General features: G+C 47.8%; 1 protein-coding gene across 1 annotated transcript in view; it reads right to left on the reverse strand.

Moving 5' to 3' along the window:
* The window catches only part of LOC139273893 (uncharacterized), a 92,024-nt gene that overhangs the window by 10,394 nt on the left and 66,279 nt on the right, over positions 1-15,351 (reverse strand). Inside the window, exons 5-9 of the mRNA XM_070890968.1 lie at positions 8,203-8,445; positions 6,793-6,912; positions 6,565-6,648; positions 3,903-4,062; positions 2,914-3,693 (exon numbers count right to left, since the gene is read on the reverse strand). Coding sequence (XP_070747069.1) covers positions 2,914-3,693; positions 3,903-4,062; positions 6,565-6,648; positions 6,793-6,912; positions 8,203-8,445 — 1,387 coding nt within the window. The remainder of the gene's footprint in view (positions 1-2,913; positions 3,694-3,902; positions 4,063-6,564; positions 6,649-6,792; positions 6,913-8,202; positions 8,446-15,351) is intronic.

Genomic DNA, 15,351 nt, shown 5'->3' on the forward strand with positions numbered 1-15,351 from the left:
GATCGTTCTCATGAAGGCCATAGCCAGATCCCACGTCTGGTGGCCTGGTATTGATGCGTCCGAAGGTGCACCATTTGTGCCCAACTCAGCAATGCCCCCAGGGAGGCTCCACTGAGCCCGTGGCCCTGGCCTACCAAACCGTGGTCGCGGGTGCACGTAGACTATGCGGGCCCATTCGTGGGCAAAATGTTCCTCGTAGTTGTAGATGCATTTTCAAAGTGGATCGAATGCGCCATTTTAAACTCGAGCACAACCTCCACCACTGTGGAGAGCCTCGCAACCATGTTTGCAACGCACGGAATCCCTGACACATTGGTCAGTGACAATGGTCCGTGCTTCACCAGCGCAGAATTCCAAGACCACGGCATAAATCATGTCAAGACGGCACCGTTCAAGCCGGCCTCCAATGGCCAGGCGGAGAGAGTAGTGCAAATCATTAAACAAGGCATGCTTAAAATCCAAGGTCCCACACTGCAGGGCCGCCTGTCGCGACTGCTGCTGGCACACAGATCTCGTCCGCACTCACTGACTGGGATCTCCCCCCGCGCAACTGTTGATGAAAAGGACTTTAAAAACAAGGCTCTCATTAATCCTCCCAGACATGCACGAAATCGTTGAGGCAAAGCGCCGTAAGCTGACTGAGTACCATGACAGAAATTCGAGGGGGAGATGGAATGAGATAGGGGACAAAGTGTTTGTACTAAACTATGGCAGGGGTCCCAAATGGCTTGCAGGGACAGTAACGAACAAAGAAGGAAACAGGCTACTGGTAGTACAAATGGACAATGACAAAACCTGCCGGAGGCATGTAGACCAAGTCAAAAGCAGGTTTACCAACAACACTGTGGAACCAGAGGCAGACTACAATGTGGAACTCGCACCACACCTGGTGGACAGACAGAAGGAACAACCTGAGGAAAGAGCAATCCCAACAGACAGCCCAGGCGAGTCAACAACAATCACACCAATCGAAACAGACAGCCCAGGCAAGATACCAGCAACCACACCCAAAGAAAAACAGACACCAAGGCAAACAACTGAACCACAACTCAGACGCTCCACGCGAGAGCATAGGCCACCTGAGAGACTGAACCTATAAAGACAATAAGACCTTGGGGCAGGATGATGTCATGTATCTTACATTATTATATATAACTGTATCCTAACATGCCATACATGACTGTAATAAGATATGACCTGTAACCACCAGCATACCTTACCACCAGGGGTGCACTTGCAAGAGACAGGTTTATAAGGACAGGTCTCAGGCAAGTGCAGCATTCCAGAGCTGTGAAATAAAGGTGTGAAATAAAGGTGCAGGTCCAGAGTGACCTTGACTTCACTACATGCCTCGTGTGAATCTGTACGGAGGGGACAGGACTTTAACATTTTTAAAGGACATTTAAGGACATTTTAGAAGATGGAGGCTATATTATGTCAGCCATTATTCCTTGCTGCAATATTTATACGGCGTCGAGCTGGAAGAAGGCTTATTGATGAACATTTTGAACGTAATCGAAGAGGTCGCAGATGTATGGGGATGAGGCCTTACCTCCAATGAGTTTACAGGGAACGTCGCTCATACCTCCAGTTCTCTGAGGCACAGTGCGTTAGAAGGCTGCGCTTTCGAAAAGAAGTGCTTGCTGAGATATGCCAGCTCATACAGACAGACCTGTAGCCTACCAGTGGAACAGGACTACACTGCCCGTCGAGGTGAAGATGACTGCGGCACTTGCCTTCTATGCCTCTGGCTCCTTTCAGGCATCAGCGGGTAACATATGCTCCATCTCGCAGCACACTACACATTGCAGCATTCTCCAGGTGACTACTGCACTGTACACATGCAGGATGGACTTCATAAACTTCCCAATGACCAAGGAGGCCCAAAATGAGGGTATTGTAGGTTTTGGATGATTTGCTGGCTTCCCCAAGGTTCAGGTGCCATTGACTGAACACACATTGCCCTGCGAGCACCTTTAAATAATGCAGAGGTGTACCGTAACCAAAAGGGATTCCACTCCATGAAGTACAGATCGTCTGCAGTCATACTCAGCAAATCATGGCAGTCAATGCCCAATATTCACGGAGCATCCATGATTTTTCATCTTGCATGAGAGCACTGTCCGAGGCCTGTTCCAGCTTCAACCACAAGGCCAGAGCTGGATGCTCGGGGACAAAGGTTACGGCCTCACCACCTGGCTCATGATCCACCTCCAGAACCCTCGGACCGAAGCCGAGCATCGCTATAATGAGAGCCATGTAGCCACACGCAACATCGTCGAACAGACAATTGGAGTGCTCAAGTAGCGCTTCTGTTGCCTGGACCACTCTGGAGGCTGCCTGCAATACTCCCCTCAGCAGGTCTCTGAGTACATTGTGGTGTGCTGCATGCTACACAACTTAGCCATCATTAGGGGACAGGATTTGCCAATGGGGACTGCAGGACCACCTCAGGTGAGAGGGGAGGAGGAGGAGGAGGACGAGAAAGAGGAGCCTGGTGAGGAACCAATGCCGCCACTACCCGCACCACAACCACAGGGGAGGCATCATGGAAATTTCGTTGCTGCAAAAGCCTTATGTCAGCAGCTCATAATTGAACGCTTTGCTTGAAGAGTAAATGGCACGTTTGACTGTTGCCTGGCCACTCTATCCCACCATGTTGACCACTTCCCCTTTTATTCTGAAAATGAGACACTACACACGAATGGTTGAGGTGAACAAAAGAATTTATCAAACATTGTAAAATTTTATAACTTCATTAACATAATTTGAAAATGTTGAAACTTTAATACAATAACATAAATTATGATTAAACTGTGATTATACTACAACAACAACAACAACAAGAACAACAACATGATAACCACCATCCCTGCCCGATGGTCTTTTACCACTGGCTTTCCCCCCCCTTACCCTTAGCCCCCTCCTGGTCTGCTTCTTGTACCCAAAGTGGCACCATGATGGCGTGCAGCAACGTTGTCAGAGCACTGCTGTGTTGGGGGAGTGACAATGGAGATGCCGCCTGGGGAGACACTGGACAAGCTCGTGGAGTGGAAGGCCCGGCTTCTGACAGACGAGCCTCTTCATCGGTGTTGCCAGTCACAGGTAGTGTGGGGGTGTGTCTGGGTGTCACATTGGGGAACTCGGAAAGGCTTCTCGCCACACTCTCCAGGACTCCGGTGTGACTGTTGGAGGCCACCGGCCTCGTGTTGGCACTGATGGCCTCGCAGGTTTCGCAGCTCACACCAACAATCTGCGACCCTACCTCCGTAACGGTCGCAGTGAGATTCTGGATGGTTGCAGGAATCCTACCCAGGACATCAAGGAGGTGACGGGTGAGCTGGATGTTCTCCCTGGACAGTCCCACCATGTCCAGTTCTGCGTCTGCCTGTCTGTCTGCAGACCGACTTTGATGACTCACCTTCCGGAGAGATGGCATGCGGGATTCCACCCCAGAACTGCGTTGCTGCACACTACTAATCCCAGGAACCTCAGAAATCTCAAAGCCTGGGAATGTTAGATCATCCTTGGACGAGGCATTTGCCAGTGGTAAAAGAGGTGTAGACTGCATCTGCCCCCCCGCCCCTGGAGTCAGCTGCTCCGTCAACTCCTCTTCCTCAAATTCCTCCTCCTCCACATGTTGGCCTAACGTGGAGGGGTGATCCCAGGGATTCGCTGCCTGTGGCTGGTCATCTGGAAGTAGAAAGCAACAGATGAGTGGTTAGCAGCAGAGGAGGGGGCAGTGTGACATGAGGAAGGTCGCAGAGCACAGGCTCATTTGAAGGACGGCCACAACTCCATTCTATCTAGTCCAGAGACAATGCATCACATTGCCCCAACCCTAGTCCACAGACACTGCATCACATTGTCCCAACCCAGCCCAGGGAGTGTGCAGGACTTACCCTCAGGTATCAAGTGGGGGTCAGTGCCACCAGTGGCAGTTGGTCGACCTGAGATGCTGATGAATTCTGCCACTCGCTCCTCCACGTCCGTAGGTGGCAGGGTCTGAGGCGGACCATCGCCTTTCCGCACCCGTTTGCGGCGGTTGTGTGACTTCTTTGCCTGCAAAGATTTAAATGGGAATGGTTACCAGAGGTCCGTCTCCTTTTGTGGCACACACAGATAGCCACCAAAGCACTTATACCATACTGTCGGAATGTAATAAAGTCCTCTGTTTAATAGCCTTGGAAGTTGCACGTGGTTCATCAGGTGGACATCGAAGTGTGAAAGCATCTTATGAGATCTCAGAAAACAATCTTAATAGTGTGTATAGATCAATCATGGCAAATCTTCTATTCTTAGGCAGTCCCTCGTGTTGAGAATGACTTGCTTCCAGACCAAAAAGGGGACGAGTTCACAGGTGTTTCAATGAAGGACCTGATATTCCAGGTCCCGAACTACATGTTGAAGGGTGGAAGATGCCTGTGCATGGATTTTTTTAACCGTGTGGTGGCCGTTGCACACCAGCCAGCAAATTGGCTTGACAGGGCTAGGTCTTGGTCCAGTGGCAAGGATTAATCAAGACGATGGGAGACCTGCTCTGCTGCATGGACCTAGTGCGTGCACATATTGCAGTGTTATCTGCCCGTGGGCCCTCGCCTCTTCTGGCCCCCAACGCACGCCTGTCCTGGGCCCCGATCACGTCGCTCCACAATCTCTCGCCGCTCCTTCGCCCCGATCTCGCCTCTCCTCTGCTGCTTACCACCTCTCCTGCTGTACCTGCCCACGCTCCAATCAACGAACTTGATTTTGGTGAAGTCCAGTCCTGTCGCCTTTCTCCAAGTCATCGCCCTCTTGCACCAGCTGGCGCTGCTCCCTGAAATGGCCTCCAAGCTGCTCTCGGGCCGCCGCACCTCCGCTCCTTTTCCGCTCACCAACCAGCCGCCGATCCCGCCACCATGTCGAGCCCGTTTTTCTTCAATGAAAGTGAGAGGAATATCACATCCTAAAGAGATGCCCCTGGTCCCAGAACAGGTAACATATTTCTGTCGGAGGAATGCTGAAGGCTTTCGGACTGGAAGAGGATGTGTGGAGGTGCTATATAAATGCAAGAAACCAGCAACGAAAAACCACCAGCCGCAGCTCATGACAGATAACGTGCCATACTAAGCCTACCTATGTGTCATGCATTTTAGGAGGCAACCCACAGAGTGTTGAGAGACAGCAACAGCATGAGAACAAATAGAGTCAGATTTATAATTTAAGTAATAAAGGAGTGCATGAATAAACGACCCTCTCACTCTTAACGATCCTCGAAAGATCATTGAACTTTTACGGCACTATGTGGCAGTCCTTATTACTGTATCTGAGGCAGAGACCTCCTCAGCTATCTTCCTCCAGATCCTGTTAAAAAATCACTGGCAGTGGCCTAGATCTACCCCTCCTGTGGAATTCCTGCCATCAAGGGTGAAGAGAAGACCAGGCTTAGCTGTGCTGACCAATTAACCTTCTGACAATGTCTAGGTAAGTAAAGGTATGGGCAGGTACAGCAGGAGCGGTGAGGTTTGGACGGAAGAGCGGCAAGAGTTGGTAGAACGACATGATCAGGGCCCAGAAGAGGCGAGGGCCCAGGGGCACCATGGGCCAGCTCACACTGCGATGTGTGTGCGCACTAGGTCCGTGCAGCAGAGCTGGTCTCCAGTCGTCTTGGTTAATCCTTGCCACTGGACCAAGACCTAGCTCTGTTAAGCCCGTGTGGTGGCTGGTGTGCAATGGCCATCACATGTTAAAAAAATCCACGCACAGGCATCTTCCACCCTTTACGATGTAGTTCCAGATCTGGAATATTAGGTCCTTCTTTGAAACACCTGTGAACTCAACCCTTTTTGGCGTGGAAGTAAGTCATCCTCGATACGACCTCACCGCTCCTGATGTACCTGCCCATATCTTCACATACCTAGACATTGTCGGAAGGTTAATTGGTCAGCACAGCTAAACCTGGTTTTCTCTTCACCCCTATATTCACACACACACACACACTTTGCAGCAGGGATCACTGGATACTGATCAGCAGCAAGAACCTTCACTGATTTCCTCTCTCTAGCCCAAGGGAGTGGAGCACCTCAACTAAGATTGGCTAACTCAGTATAGACTGGGAATGGGTGTTTCTGATCTGTATGGCTCATGGTATCTTTATAATCTGAGCCATCAGGGGAATGACTTCTGAGTATCTTCAAAGAAATGCCATAGGCACATTATTGGAACATGAAAAAGCATGGCACAAGCAAAGCCATTGGACTCACCAAGCCAATTCTTTATATAGCCCAGGTATTATTTACTCTATCACAGACTCTGCCCAGCCTATTAGTAACTAGGGGACACTAATACAAAAGTACTGCAGATGCTGAAAATCTGAAATACAAATTGAAATTGCTGGAAATACTCAGGTCAGGTAGCATCGAATTCTGCGAAGGGTCATCGACCTGAAACGTTAATTCTGTTTCTCTGTTTCTCTCTCCACAGATGCTGCCTGATCTGCTGAGTATTTCCAGCATTTTCTGTTTTTATTTTAGTAACTAGGGGAATGGATTAACAATTCGGGAACCTTATTGTTATATATGGTACCTGGACATTGAATTCTCCAATTGTGATTTGGCCTGGATAATATTCAATAAAAATAATTAATTGCGACAGCACCTTCTGAAGTTTCTGCTGATTGATGTTTTAGTGGTGTCTGGCAGGCAAATAAAGTGTTAACGTGATTTGTTTTTTAGCTGTACCAAGTGCTATTCCTGCTGTCTCATAGCTCTGCACACATGTCACTGCTGATACTAAAACCACACACTGACGCACCATGTCTTTCTGAGCAAGAATGTTATCGAGCACCAGTGACTCATGGTCACATGAGCAGCTGTTGTCAATTGCAGCCTTGGGCTCTGTGACTGAGCGACTCAGAAATGGTATTTCCGGCAGCTACAGTACAAAAAATATTTTGGAGGATATTTTATTCACAAATATATCTCCCTTTGAGATGAATGGGTAACCCCCAAAAATGACAATGAGAACTGTTTCATTACACTGATACAAGATTGTAAAAATTGGTAACCAGCAATTAAAGTAACATAAAATAGCTGCAGCCTTTTATTTATATCATTCTTTTAATAACACCTGCCAGTATTACACTTACTGCATCAGCGTACTACTTCTTTCTCGCTTTCATTTTGGTTATGAGGTAGAAAGGACAGATTTAGTGCTTGTATTGTGAGGATTGGATGTCAGTGCTGGCAATGGAAAATGTTCTGACTTTTTCACTGTGTGTCAGTATTAAGCAGCCACAGGACAGGTTAAAGGAAAAGCATCCTATAAACTGACCCAACCATAACCTCAGGAGATCATCCCCCAATGCAGCAGTGAGATATTTTCTACTTCCTACACATGTACTAGTTGAGACAAATAGTATGGATGCTTTTAAGGGGAAGCTAGATAAGTATACGAGGGAGAAAGGAATAGAAGGATACGCATACAGGGTTGGATGAAATAGGGTGAGAGGAGGCTCGTGTAGAGAATAAATACTGACATAGATTGGTTGGGCCGAATGGCCTGTTTCTGTGCTGTAAATTCTATGTCATTCTATGTACATCTGCCATCTACAACAACAAAAACAACTTGTATTTAACGCTTCTAACGTAGTGAAATGTCCCAAGGCGCTTCACAGGAGTATCATGTGATAAAAATTTGACACCAAGCCGCATAAGTAGAGTAAAGCTTCAATTTAATGCTAATTGGAGTCAGTCTTTGTGCTATGGATCCCCCTGCCTACCAATATAACTTCCTTAAATACATTTCAGTTAAATGTGTCACAGAGAAGAGACTTTCATCCCATCAAGTCTGGATAATATCTGGGATATTAATCTGATGGTTGGACTCAAACCCAGGCTCCAGAAGTGAAAGAGCAGTGTTCTAACCCACTGGAGCGCTCAGGCCATTGTCATTCTACTTAAGGCCAACCACCATTTTGTTCTGTCTGGTTTCTATATTTCTTTGTTTTACCCAGTTCTTTCCCCTTTTACTCTGCTGAAGGTGCTGACTCTTTCTAGTGTATCCTTCCATGATGCTAGCAGCCAGCCCTCTGTTACTTTGCCCGAGTGGCTATTTATCATGTGTGAGTCTTGACAGTGAGTATAACTGGGCTATGCACCCATGGAGGGCATCACGACTGAGCCAATTGCAGTCTTGGTTGGAACTCTGCTCAATTGCACTTACCAGCAGGCGATTACTGCTGATAATTTTTTCTTCCATCTCCTGCCCAGCAGCCAGATAAATTGACAAGCTGGCTGGCTGCCGGGTGGGAAAACTAATGGCAGAAGACTGTAGCCGGGGACCCTTGGGGATGGTCGCCAGCAATCGTGTTCGGGGTGTAGCTGCCGATCGGTGCTTGGGGAGGAGGTCGGCTGAAGGAAGGCCAAAGTCTTCCTTGAGGGCCCTGGGGGAGCACTCCTGCTCCTGCTGGTCCACAAGGAGTGCTCGAAAAAGCACTTAACTTCTGAAGCCGGCAGCTCCCGCCTCTATTCCATTGGCGGATTCTCTGAGCCCTGGGAAACCCGGGCGGCAGCAGTTAAGTTTGAATCATGCTCCCAATTGCACTGTGGGAGCCGAATTTAGATATGTTAATGAAATGCCCCGCCTCTCCAAGACGGGACGCTCGTACAGCTCGTTACCCACCGCCGTAATAATGTCATTGGGCACGTACGCGGCGGGTTGGGGACGCGGTCCCCGTTTTTGAGGGTTTAACCCCCCCGCCCCATTCTCCCCCTGCCTATTGCGTTGGAGGGGGGTTAATATCGAGGCCCATATTGTCTGAGTTTTCCTAACGAGCCTCTTGTGAGACACCTTATCAAATGTTTCCTGACATTCTATGCATCTTTTATCTGTAGGATTCCCTTTAGTTATCCAATCAGTCACCTCTTCAGTTGAACACAACTTGCCTTTAACAAATTCTAAATGAATATGAACAAAGTTGTCGCTATTGCATGTTTTTTGCTCCTTTTGGAGTGCTATTACTTTGTAATATGTTTGAGTCTCTAGCACATGGATAACATGAATTAGATACATTTTTTATTATTCCTATATTATTCTGTGGGAATTCAAACCTAACAGGATTTAAACACAGGCCCCTTCAGCCCATGATACAACATACAGCACTTCCTCCCTGTCTGGCCATCACAACCTACTTCATCGCACACAGAACAATGAATGGCTACATCACCAAAACATTGCAGAAATTCTTCTGTTCTTTCCACACCTCGCCCCAACAAAAAAAGCATAACCTGAAACTAAAATTATAGTTCAAATATTTGCAGAAAAAAAGCCCAATGAACCACAGTAGCAACTTAAAATAGACCAGAAACCTATTGCACGTGATGTTCACAATGTTAACACCATAATGCACATGTGACCTTATTATTTCTGTGCTATTCAGTCAGACACCCAAATACGGCACACCACTGATTCTGAGATCCATCCCTGCAGAAACTGTAACACTCAGCGCAGTTTGTTGAATATGAATGTGTGTTCAAATCTTCTCTTTTTGAATCTCGAAATGGAAACATGAATCTGTTTTCGAAATGGTGCAACCAGCTTCCAGGGAAGCTTCAGGATGGAATCTATTAATATACCAGTCATTACTTTCCTGTGGAACTAATGGACTTTCCATTGCATTGCTCATGGGTAGTCTCTTGTCTGAGGCATGATTATGATACTCAGCCACTACCCAGACCTGTGCCTTTAAGACCACCACTCTAAGTAGGCAAATCCAGGTAGCTATTTATAAATTGCCATGATCAGCCTGAGTAGATGGAACTGTTTGTAAATTTCAGGTTCCAGGTCCATGACTGGCTTTCTTTTCCTTTTTCAAAGATTGCTTTGCATCTGTAAGAAATGTGTAAACATCTGGTGTGTGATGCTTGATGTGACAGATGCATGCTGGATGAAAGTCTTCGATACAGACTAGCAGATCTGCCATGGTGTAACCCACTGTAAGTCAGATGATATCCTGTTCCATGAGCACAAAGGTCAATGTAACGCGCAATGTGTTATTTTGCTGCTAAAGTGGAGCCGTGCCCTTCAAGTCACAAAGTCTAATGGTTATTTAGTGAAAAAAAGGCTCAAGTAAATCAGAATTTCATTATTGCTTGATGAGGGAACTTTCCACATTGAAATCTGCTTGTCAGTGTCAAGCTGCAGCTCCGAAGTACCCTGCTTGTTTTTTTGCATCTATAAAGCGTGATATCTAAAGTACCATATCTGGAGCGTAACATTTGGAGTGTTACATCGGCATGTGTTAGATGTGCTGATGTGCCATGTTGGAACAGATTCTGTGCTACAGCATGACTGTACTGTGCTTCCAATAGAACCATGTCAGAGCTTTGTTCTTTGTCAATAAATGCCATAGAGATGAGCTGCCTCCCCTTCAGCCATACATTCTAATGCCTGGTTATTTGCAATCACTGGAGTTTATTCTGAAAGGGACCCTCTTGTCTAGTAAAGTGTTTTGTGAGTTTGTAAACAAAAGTGCATGCAATGTCATCATACCACAGCAAATCCATACATTAATAACCACCATTCCTCCCTCCTGCACATAAAAGTAAACATTGCAAAACTTGACCCTGCAGCAGATAAAGTGTCTGCATGAACCTACCCATGTGGTCATCATGCTGGACTTTGACCAAACTTTTCAAATCAGGCGGTTTCAGGAGCTGAGATTGCCCAAAAATTCTCCGATGTGCAAACACCAGTCTTTAGGCAATCTCAGATTCATTTTTGGTTCTTTCCAAATGTTTTTATTTCTCCTCTTCCACTGAAAGTGCTGACTCCCTCACTGGGGTACAGTTCTCTCACTGGGGTACAGTTCTCTCTGGGGTACAGTTCTCTCTGGGGTATGGTTCTCTCACTGGGGTATGGCTCACTCACTGGGGTATGGTTCACTCACTGGGGTACAGTTCTCTCTGGGGTACAGTTCTCTCACGGGGGTGCAGTTCTCTCTGTGGTACAGTTCACTCACTGGGGTATGGTTCACTCACTGGGGTACAGTTCTCACTGGGGTACAGTTCTCACTGGGGTGCAGTTCACCCACTGGGGTATGATTCTCTCAATGGGGTATGGTTCACTCACTGGGGTACAGTTCTCACTAGGGTACGGTTCTCTCACTGGGGTACAGTTCACTCACTGGGATACAGTTCACTCACTGGGGTATGGTTCTCTCACTGGGGTACAGTTCACTCACTGGGGTACAGTTCACTCACTGGGGTATGGTTCACTCACTGGGATACAGTTCACTCACTGGGGTAGTTTACTCACTGGGGTATGGTTCACTCACTGGGGTACAGTTCACTCACTGGGGTACAGTTCACTCACTGGGGTACAGTTCACTCACTGGGGTGCAGTTCACTCACTGGGGTACAGTTCACTCACTGGGATACAGTTCACTCACTGGGGTATGGTTCACTCACTGGGGTACAGTTCACTCACTGGGGTGCAGTTCACTCACTGGGGTACGGTTCACTCACTGGGATACGGTTCACTCACTGGGATACAGTTCACTCACTGGGGTACAGTTCTCACTGGGGTACAGTTCTCACTGGGGTGCAGTTCACTCACTGGGGTATGGTTCACTCACTGGAGTATGGTTCTCTCACTGGGGTATGGTTCACTCACTGCGGTACAGTTCACTCACTGGGGTACGGTTCACTCACTCGGGTACGGTTCTCACTGGGGTACGGTTCACTCACTGGGGTACAGTTCACTCACTGGGATACAGTTCACTCACTGGGGTGCGGTTCTCTCACTGGGGTACAGTTCACTCATTGGGATATAGTTCTCTCAGAGGGGTACGGTTCACTCACTGGGATACGGTTCACCCACTTCCTACATTTCAACAGTAACTACACTTCAAAAATATTTTTTTCTTTCTTTTTCTTTCTTTCTTTCTCTCTCTCACTGGAGTACAAAACAATTAAGCTCAATCCTGTCCTCACCAGCATCTACATTGCATGCACTTCCAGCAGGGACTAATTAATATAATCAGGAAACTTTCTCTTCCATAACCTTGGGGCGCTGCGGCCAGTTTCAGTGTCTCTAACATTGGTATTATGCAGATCAGCTAACTCAGTATAGACTGGGTTTTAGGCCTGGGATCTTTCTTGTCTGGTTGACTCCGAGATGGTGACTTTACCTCTGAGTCATCAGGCTAAATCATCGCAATTTGTGAATTAAATGGTTCCTATATTGCAGATACGTGAGTGAATGATTGGCTAGATGCACTTCCTAGAAAATCTTTGTGGTTTAATAAATGCCACTGACCTATTGAATGCCATACTGAAGCCATTTAAAGCACAATTGCATTCATTCCATTTACTGAAAGCAGATCAAAACAAACAACAAAAGTGTTTTTGTATCAAGTGAAATAATGTAGATTACACTGGTCTCACTAGTGATGTTCTAATACCCTGCACTGGGCAATGAGGGCCTCACCTATTTTCAAAAACTATTAAGAGTATTAGATACAGCAATGGACGGGTAGCAGTAAGTTACATTGTGATAGGGGTAATTTCTACCTTCATTGCCTGGGCAATCTGGTGAAGTAGATTGCCCCTTTGTTAGAGATCCTTCCCTGATTGTCATCCCACTAATTTTAGTTGGATGAAAATTGGGCGGGTGCAACAATGGGCGGATGAGCTGCTCTTCCAGATTGTTGTCCGCGTGGTGAAGGTAAAACCCCCTGATTACACCACTGAAAAGCAATATCATAGGCTACACAAGTGACTCTCCTGCTCCTGAGAGATCTCTCTGAACCCGCAGATTGTCAGTCAGATAATCTCCAGACACACGGCCACTAGATTCACATGGCTTGGACAGACAGGACCCCAAGATCCCTATTTTGCGATGTCAGTAAGTAAGTGATGTCGGGGCCCAGAAGAGCCGAGGGCCCAGGGGCAGCACGGGCCAGCCCACACTGCGATATGTGTGCGCGCTAGGTCCGTGTAGCAGAGCTGGTCTCCAGTCGTCTTGGATAATCCTTGCCACTGGTCCAAGACCTAGCTCTGTCAAGCCCGTGTGGTGGCTGATGTGCAACGGTCACCACACGTTAAAAAAATTCACGCATAGGCATCTTCCACCTCCTCAATTGGAGTTCAGGACTGGGACATTGGGTCCTTCATTGAAACACCTGTGAACTCGTGGAAGCAAGTCATCCTCGTTGGAGGGACCACCTATGATGATGAGTAAGTATAGTTACAGGCTTAAATTTCTTTGTGTATGAGTAAATGTGAGCTAATCTGCCCCCTCCCTGTTCAATTTTCTCTCTGTCTCTCCTGAGATGTGCTGGGATACATGGACATAGTGCACTCACCTTGCCCTCATGTGAATTCAGACAGTTAATGTTGACTGGCTGATCAACTACAGGGGGCATCACAGCACAGCCTGAGCCTGTGTTCAGCTGCATCTGTGCACTTTCTAGCAGGGTTCAGATAGCACCAGGAGCAAGAGCTCCAGAACAGATTCATTGATCATTTATCTCAGTACTGTTGCTGGGATCTTGCTGTGTGCAAAAGGCTGCTGATTTGCTTTTGCAACAACAGTTTCTTCAAAGTAATTCTTCCCATGTACAGCACATTGGTACATTTCTGATAGATGTGATAGGTGTAGGATAAATGCAAGTCTTTATTTCATTAATACATTAATACATTTTGTTCAATTTAACAAATATGAAATCTTTATTAACACAGGCAGATGGAAGAAAATGTTCTTCTTCACCACATGGCTGCTTATCTGTTGAAGCCCATCACAGAATCTGTCTGATTTTCATTCCATGGATAAGAAGTTTGCTAAAAAAAACAGAGAATATTGGTAAATGAATGTTATCAGATGTAAACAGTGGTGTCTCCCAGGGTTCAGTATTCTCAATATAAAGACTTGGATATGAAGAAGAAAGACTTGGATTTTATACAAAGCAAAATACTGCAGATGTTGGAAGCTGAAATAAAAACAGAAAATGCTGGAAATCTCAGCGGGTCAAGCAGCATCTGTGGAGAGAAAAACAGAGTCATCGACCTGAAACGTTAACGACGAGAGCGACAGTCCGGGGTATGTGGAGAGGCCTACAAAAGGCCGCGAGATAAGGAGTCGGGCAGCATCGGTGAGAGGCCACAGTCCGGGGTGCGTGGAGAGGCCTACAAAAGGCCGCGAGATAAGGAGTCGGGCAGCATCGGTGAGAGGCCACAGTCCGGGGTGCGTGGAGAGGCCTACAAAAGGCCGCGAGATAAGGAGTCGGGCAGCATCGGTGAGAGGCCACAGTCCAGGGTGCGTGGAGAGGCCTACAAAAGGCCGCGAGATAAGGAGTCGGGCAGCATCGGTGAGAGGCCACAGTCCGGGGTGCGTGGAGAGGCCTACAAAAGGCCGCGAGATAAGGAGTCGGGCAGCATCGGTGAGAGGTGACAGTCCGGGGTGTTTGGAGAGGCCTACAAAAGGCCGCGAGATAAGGAGTCGGGCAGCATCGGTGAGAGGCCACAGTCCGGGGTGCGTGGAGAGGCCTACAAAAGGCCGCGAGATAAGGAGTCGGGCAGCATCGGTGAGAGGTGACAGTCCGGGGTGTGTGGAGAGGCCTACAAAAGGCCGCGAGATAAGGAGTCGGGCAGCATCGGTGAGAGGCCACAGTCCGGGGTGTGTGGAGAGGCCTACAAAAGGCCGCGAGATAAGGAGTCGGGCAGCATCGGTGAGAGGCCACAGTCCGGGGTGCGTGGAGAGGCCTACAAAAGGCCGCGAGATAAGGAGTCGGGCAGCATCGGTGAGAGGTGACAGTCCGGGGTGTGTGGAGAGGCCTACAAAAGGCGGCGAGATAAGGAGACGAGCAGTGTCGGTGAGAGGCGACAGTCCGGGGTGCGTGGAAAGGCCTACAAAAGGCGGCGAGATAAGGAGACGAGCAGTGTCGGTGAGAGGTGACAGTCCGGGGTGTGTGGAGAGGCCTACAAAAGGCGGCGAGATAAGGAGACGAGCAGTGTCGGTGAGAGGCGACAGTCCGGGGTGCGTGGAAAGGCCTACAAAAGGCGGCGAGATAAGGAGACGAGCAGTGTCGGTGAGAGGCCACAGTCCGGGGTGCGTGGAAAGGCCCAGCTTGTGCAGCTACAGGAAGAAGGCAAAAAAGAAGTAGAAAGAAATAGAAAGGTGACGTCACAGCCAAGGGGGTAAGTGATTGGCTGGTGATTGGTAAGTAGTTTTTCTTTTTTCTCTTTTATATCAGTGAGTAACTTTTAGCACTGTTGTTGCTAATTTAAGTTAATCTAAGGGTTAAGTCCTGGCAGGAGAGCTCGGACATGTGTTATGCTCCTCCTGCACTATGTGGGAAATCAGGGACGCCTC

The sequence above is a fragment of the Pristiophorus japonicus genome, chromosome 9 (assembly GCF_044704955.1).
Source record: "Pristiophorus japonicus isolate sPriJap1 chromosome 9, sPriJap1.hap1, whole genome shotgun sequence".
In the NCBI taxonomy this organism is placed as follows: domain Eukaryota; kingdom Metazoa; phylum Chordata; class Chondrichthyes; family Pristiophoridae; genus Pristiophorus; species Pristiophorus japonicus.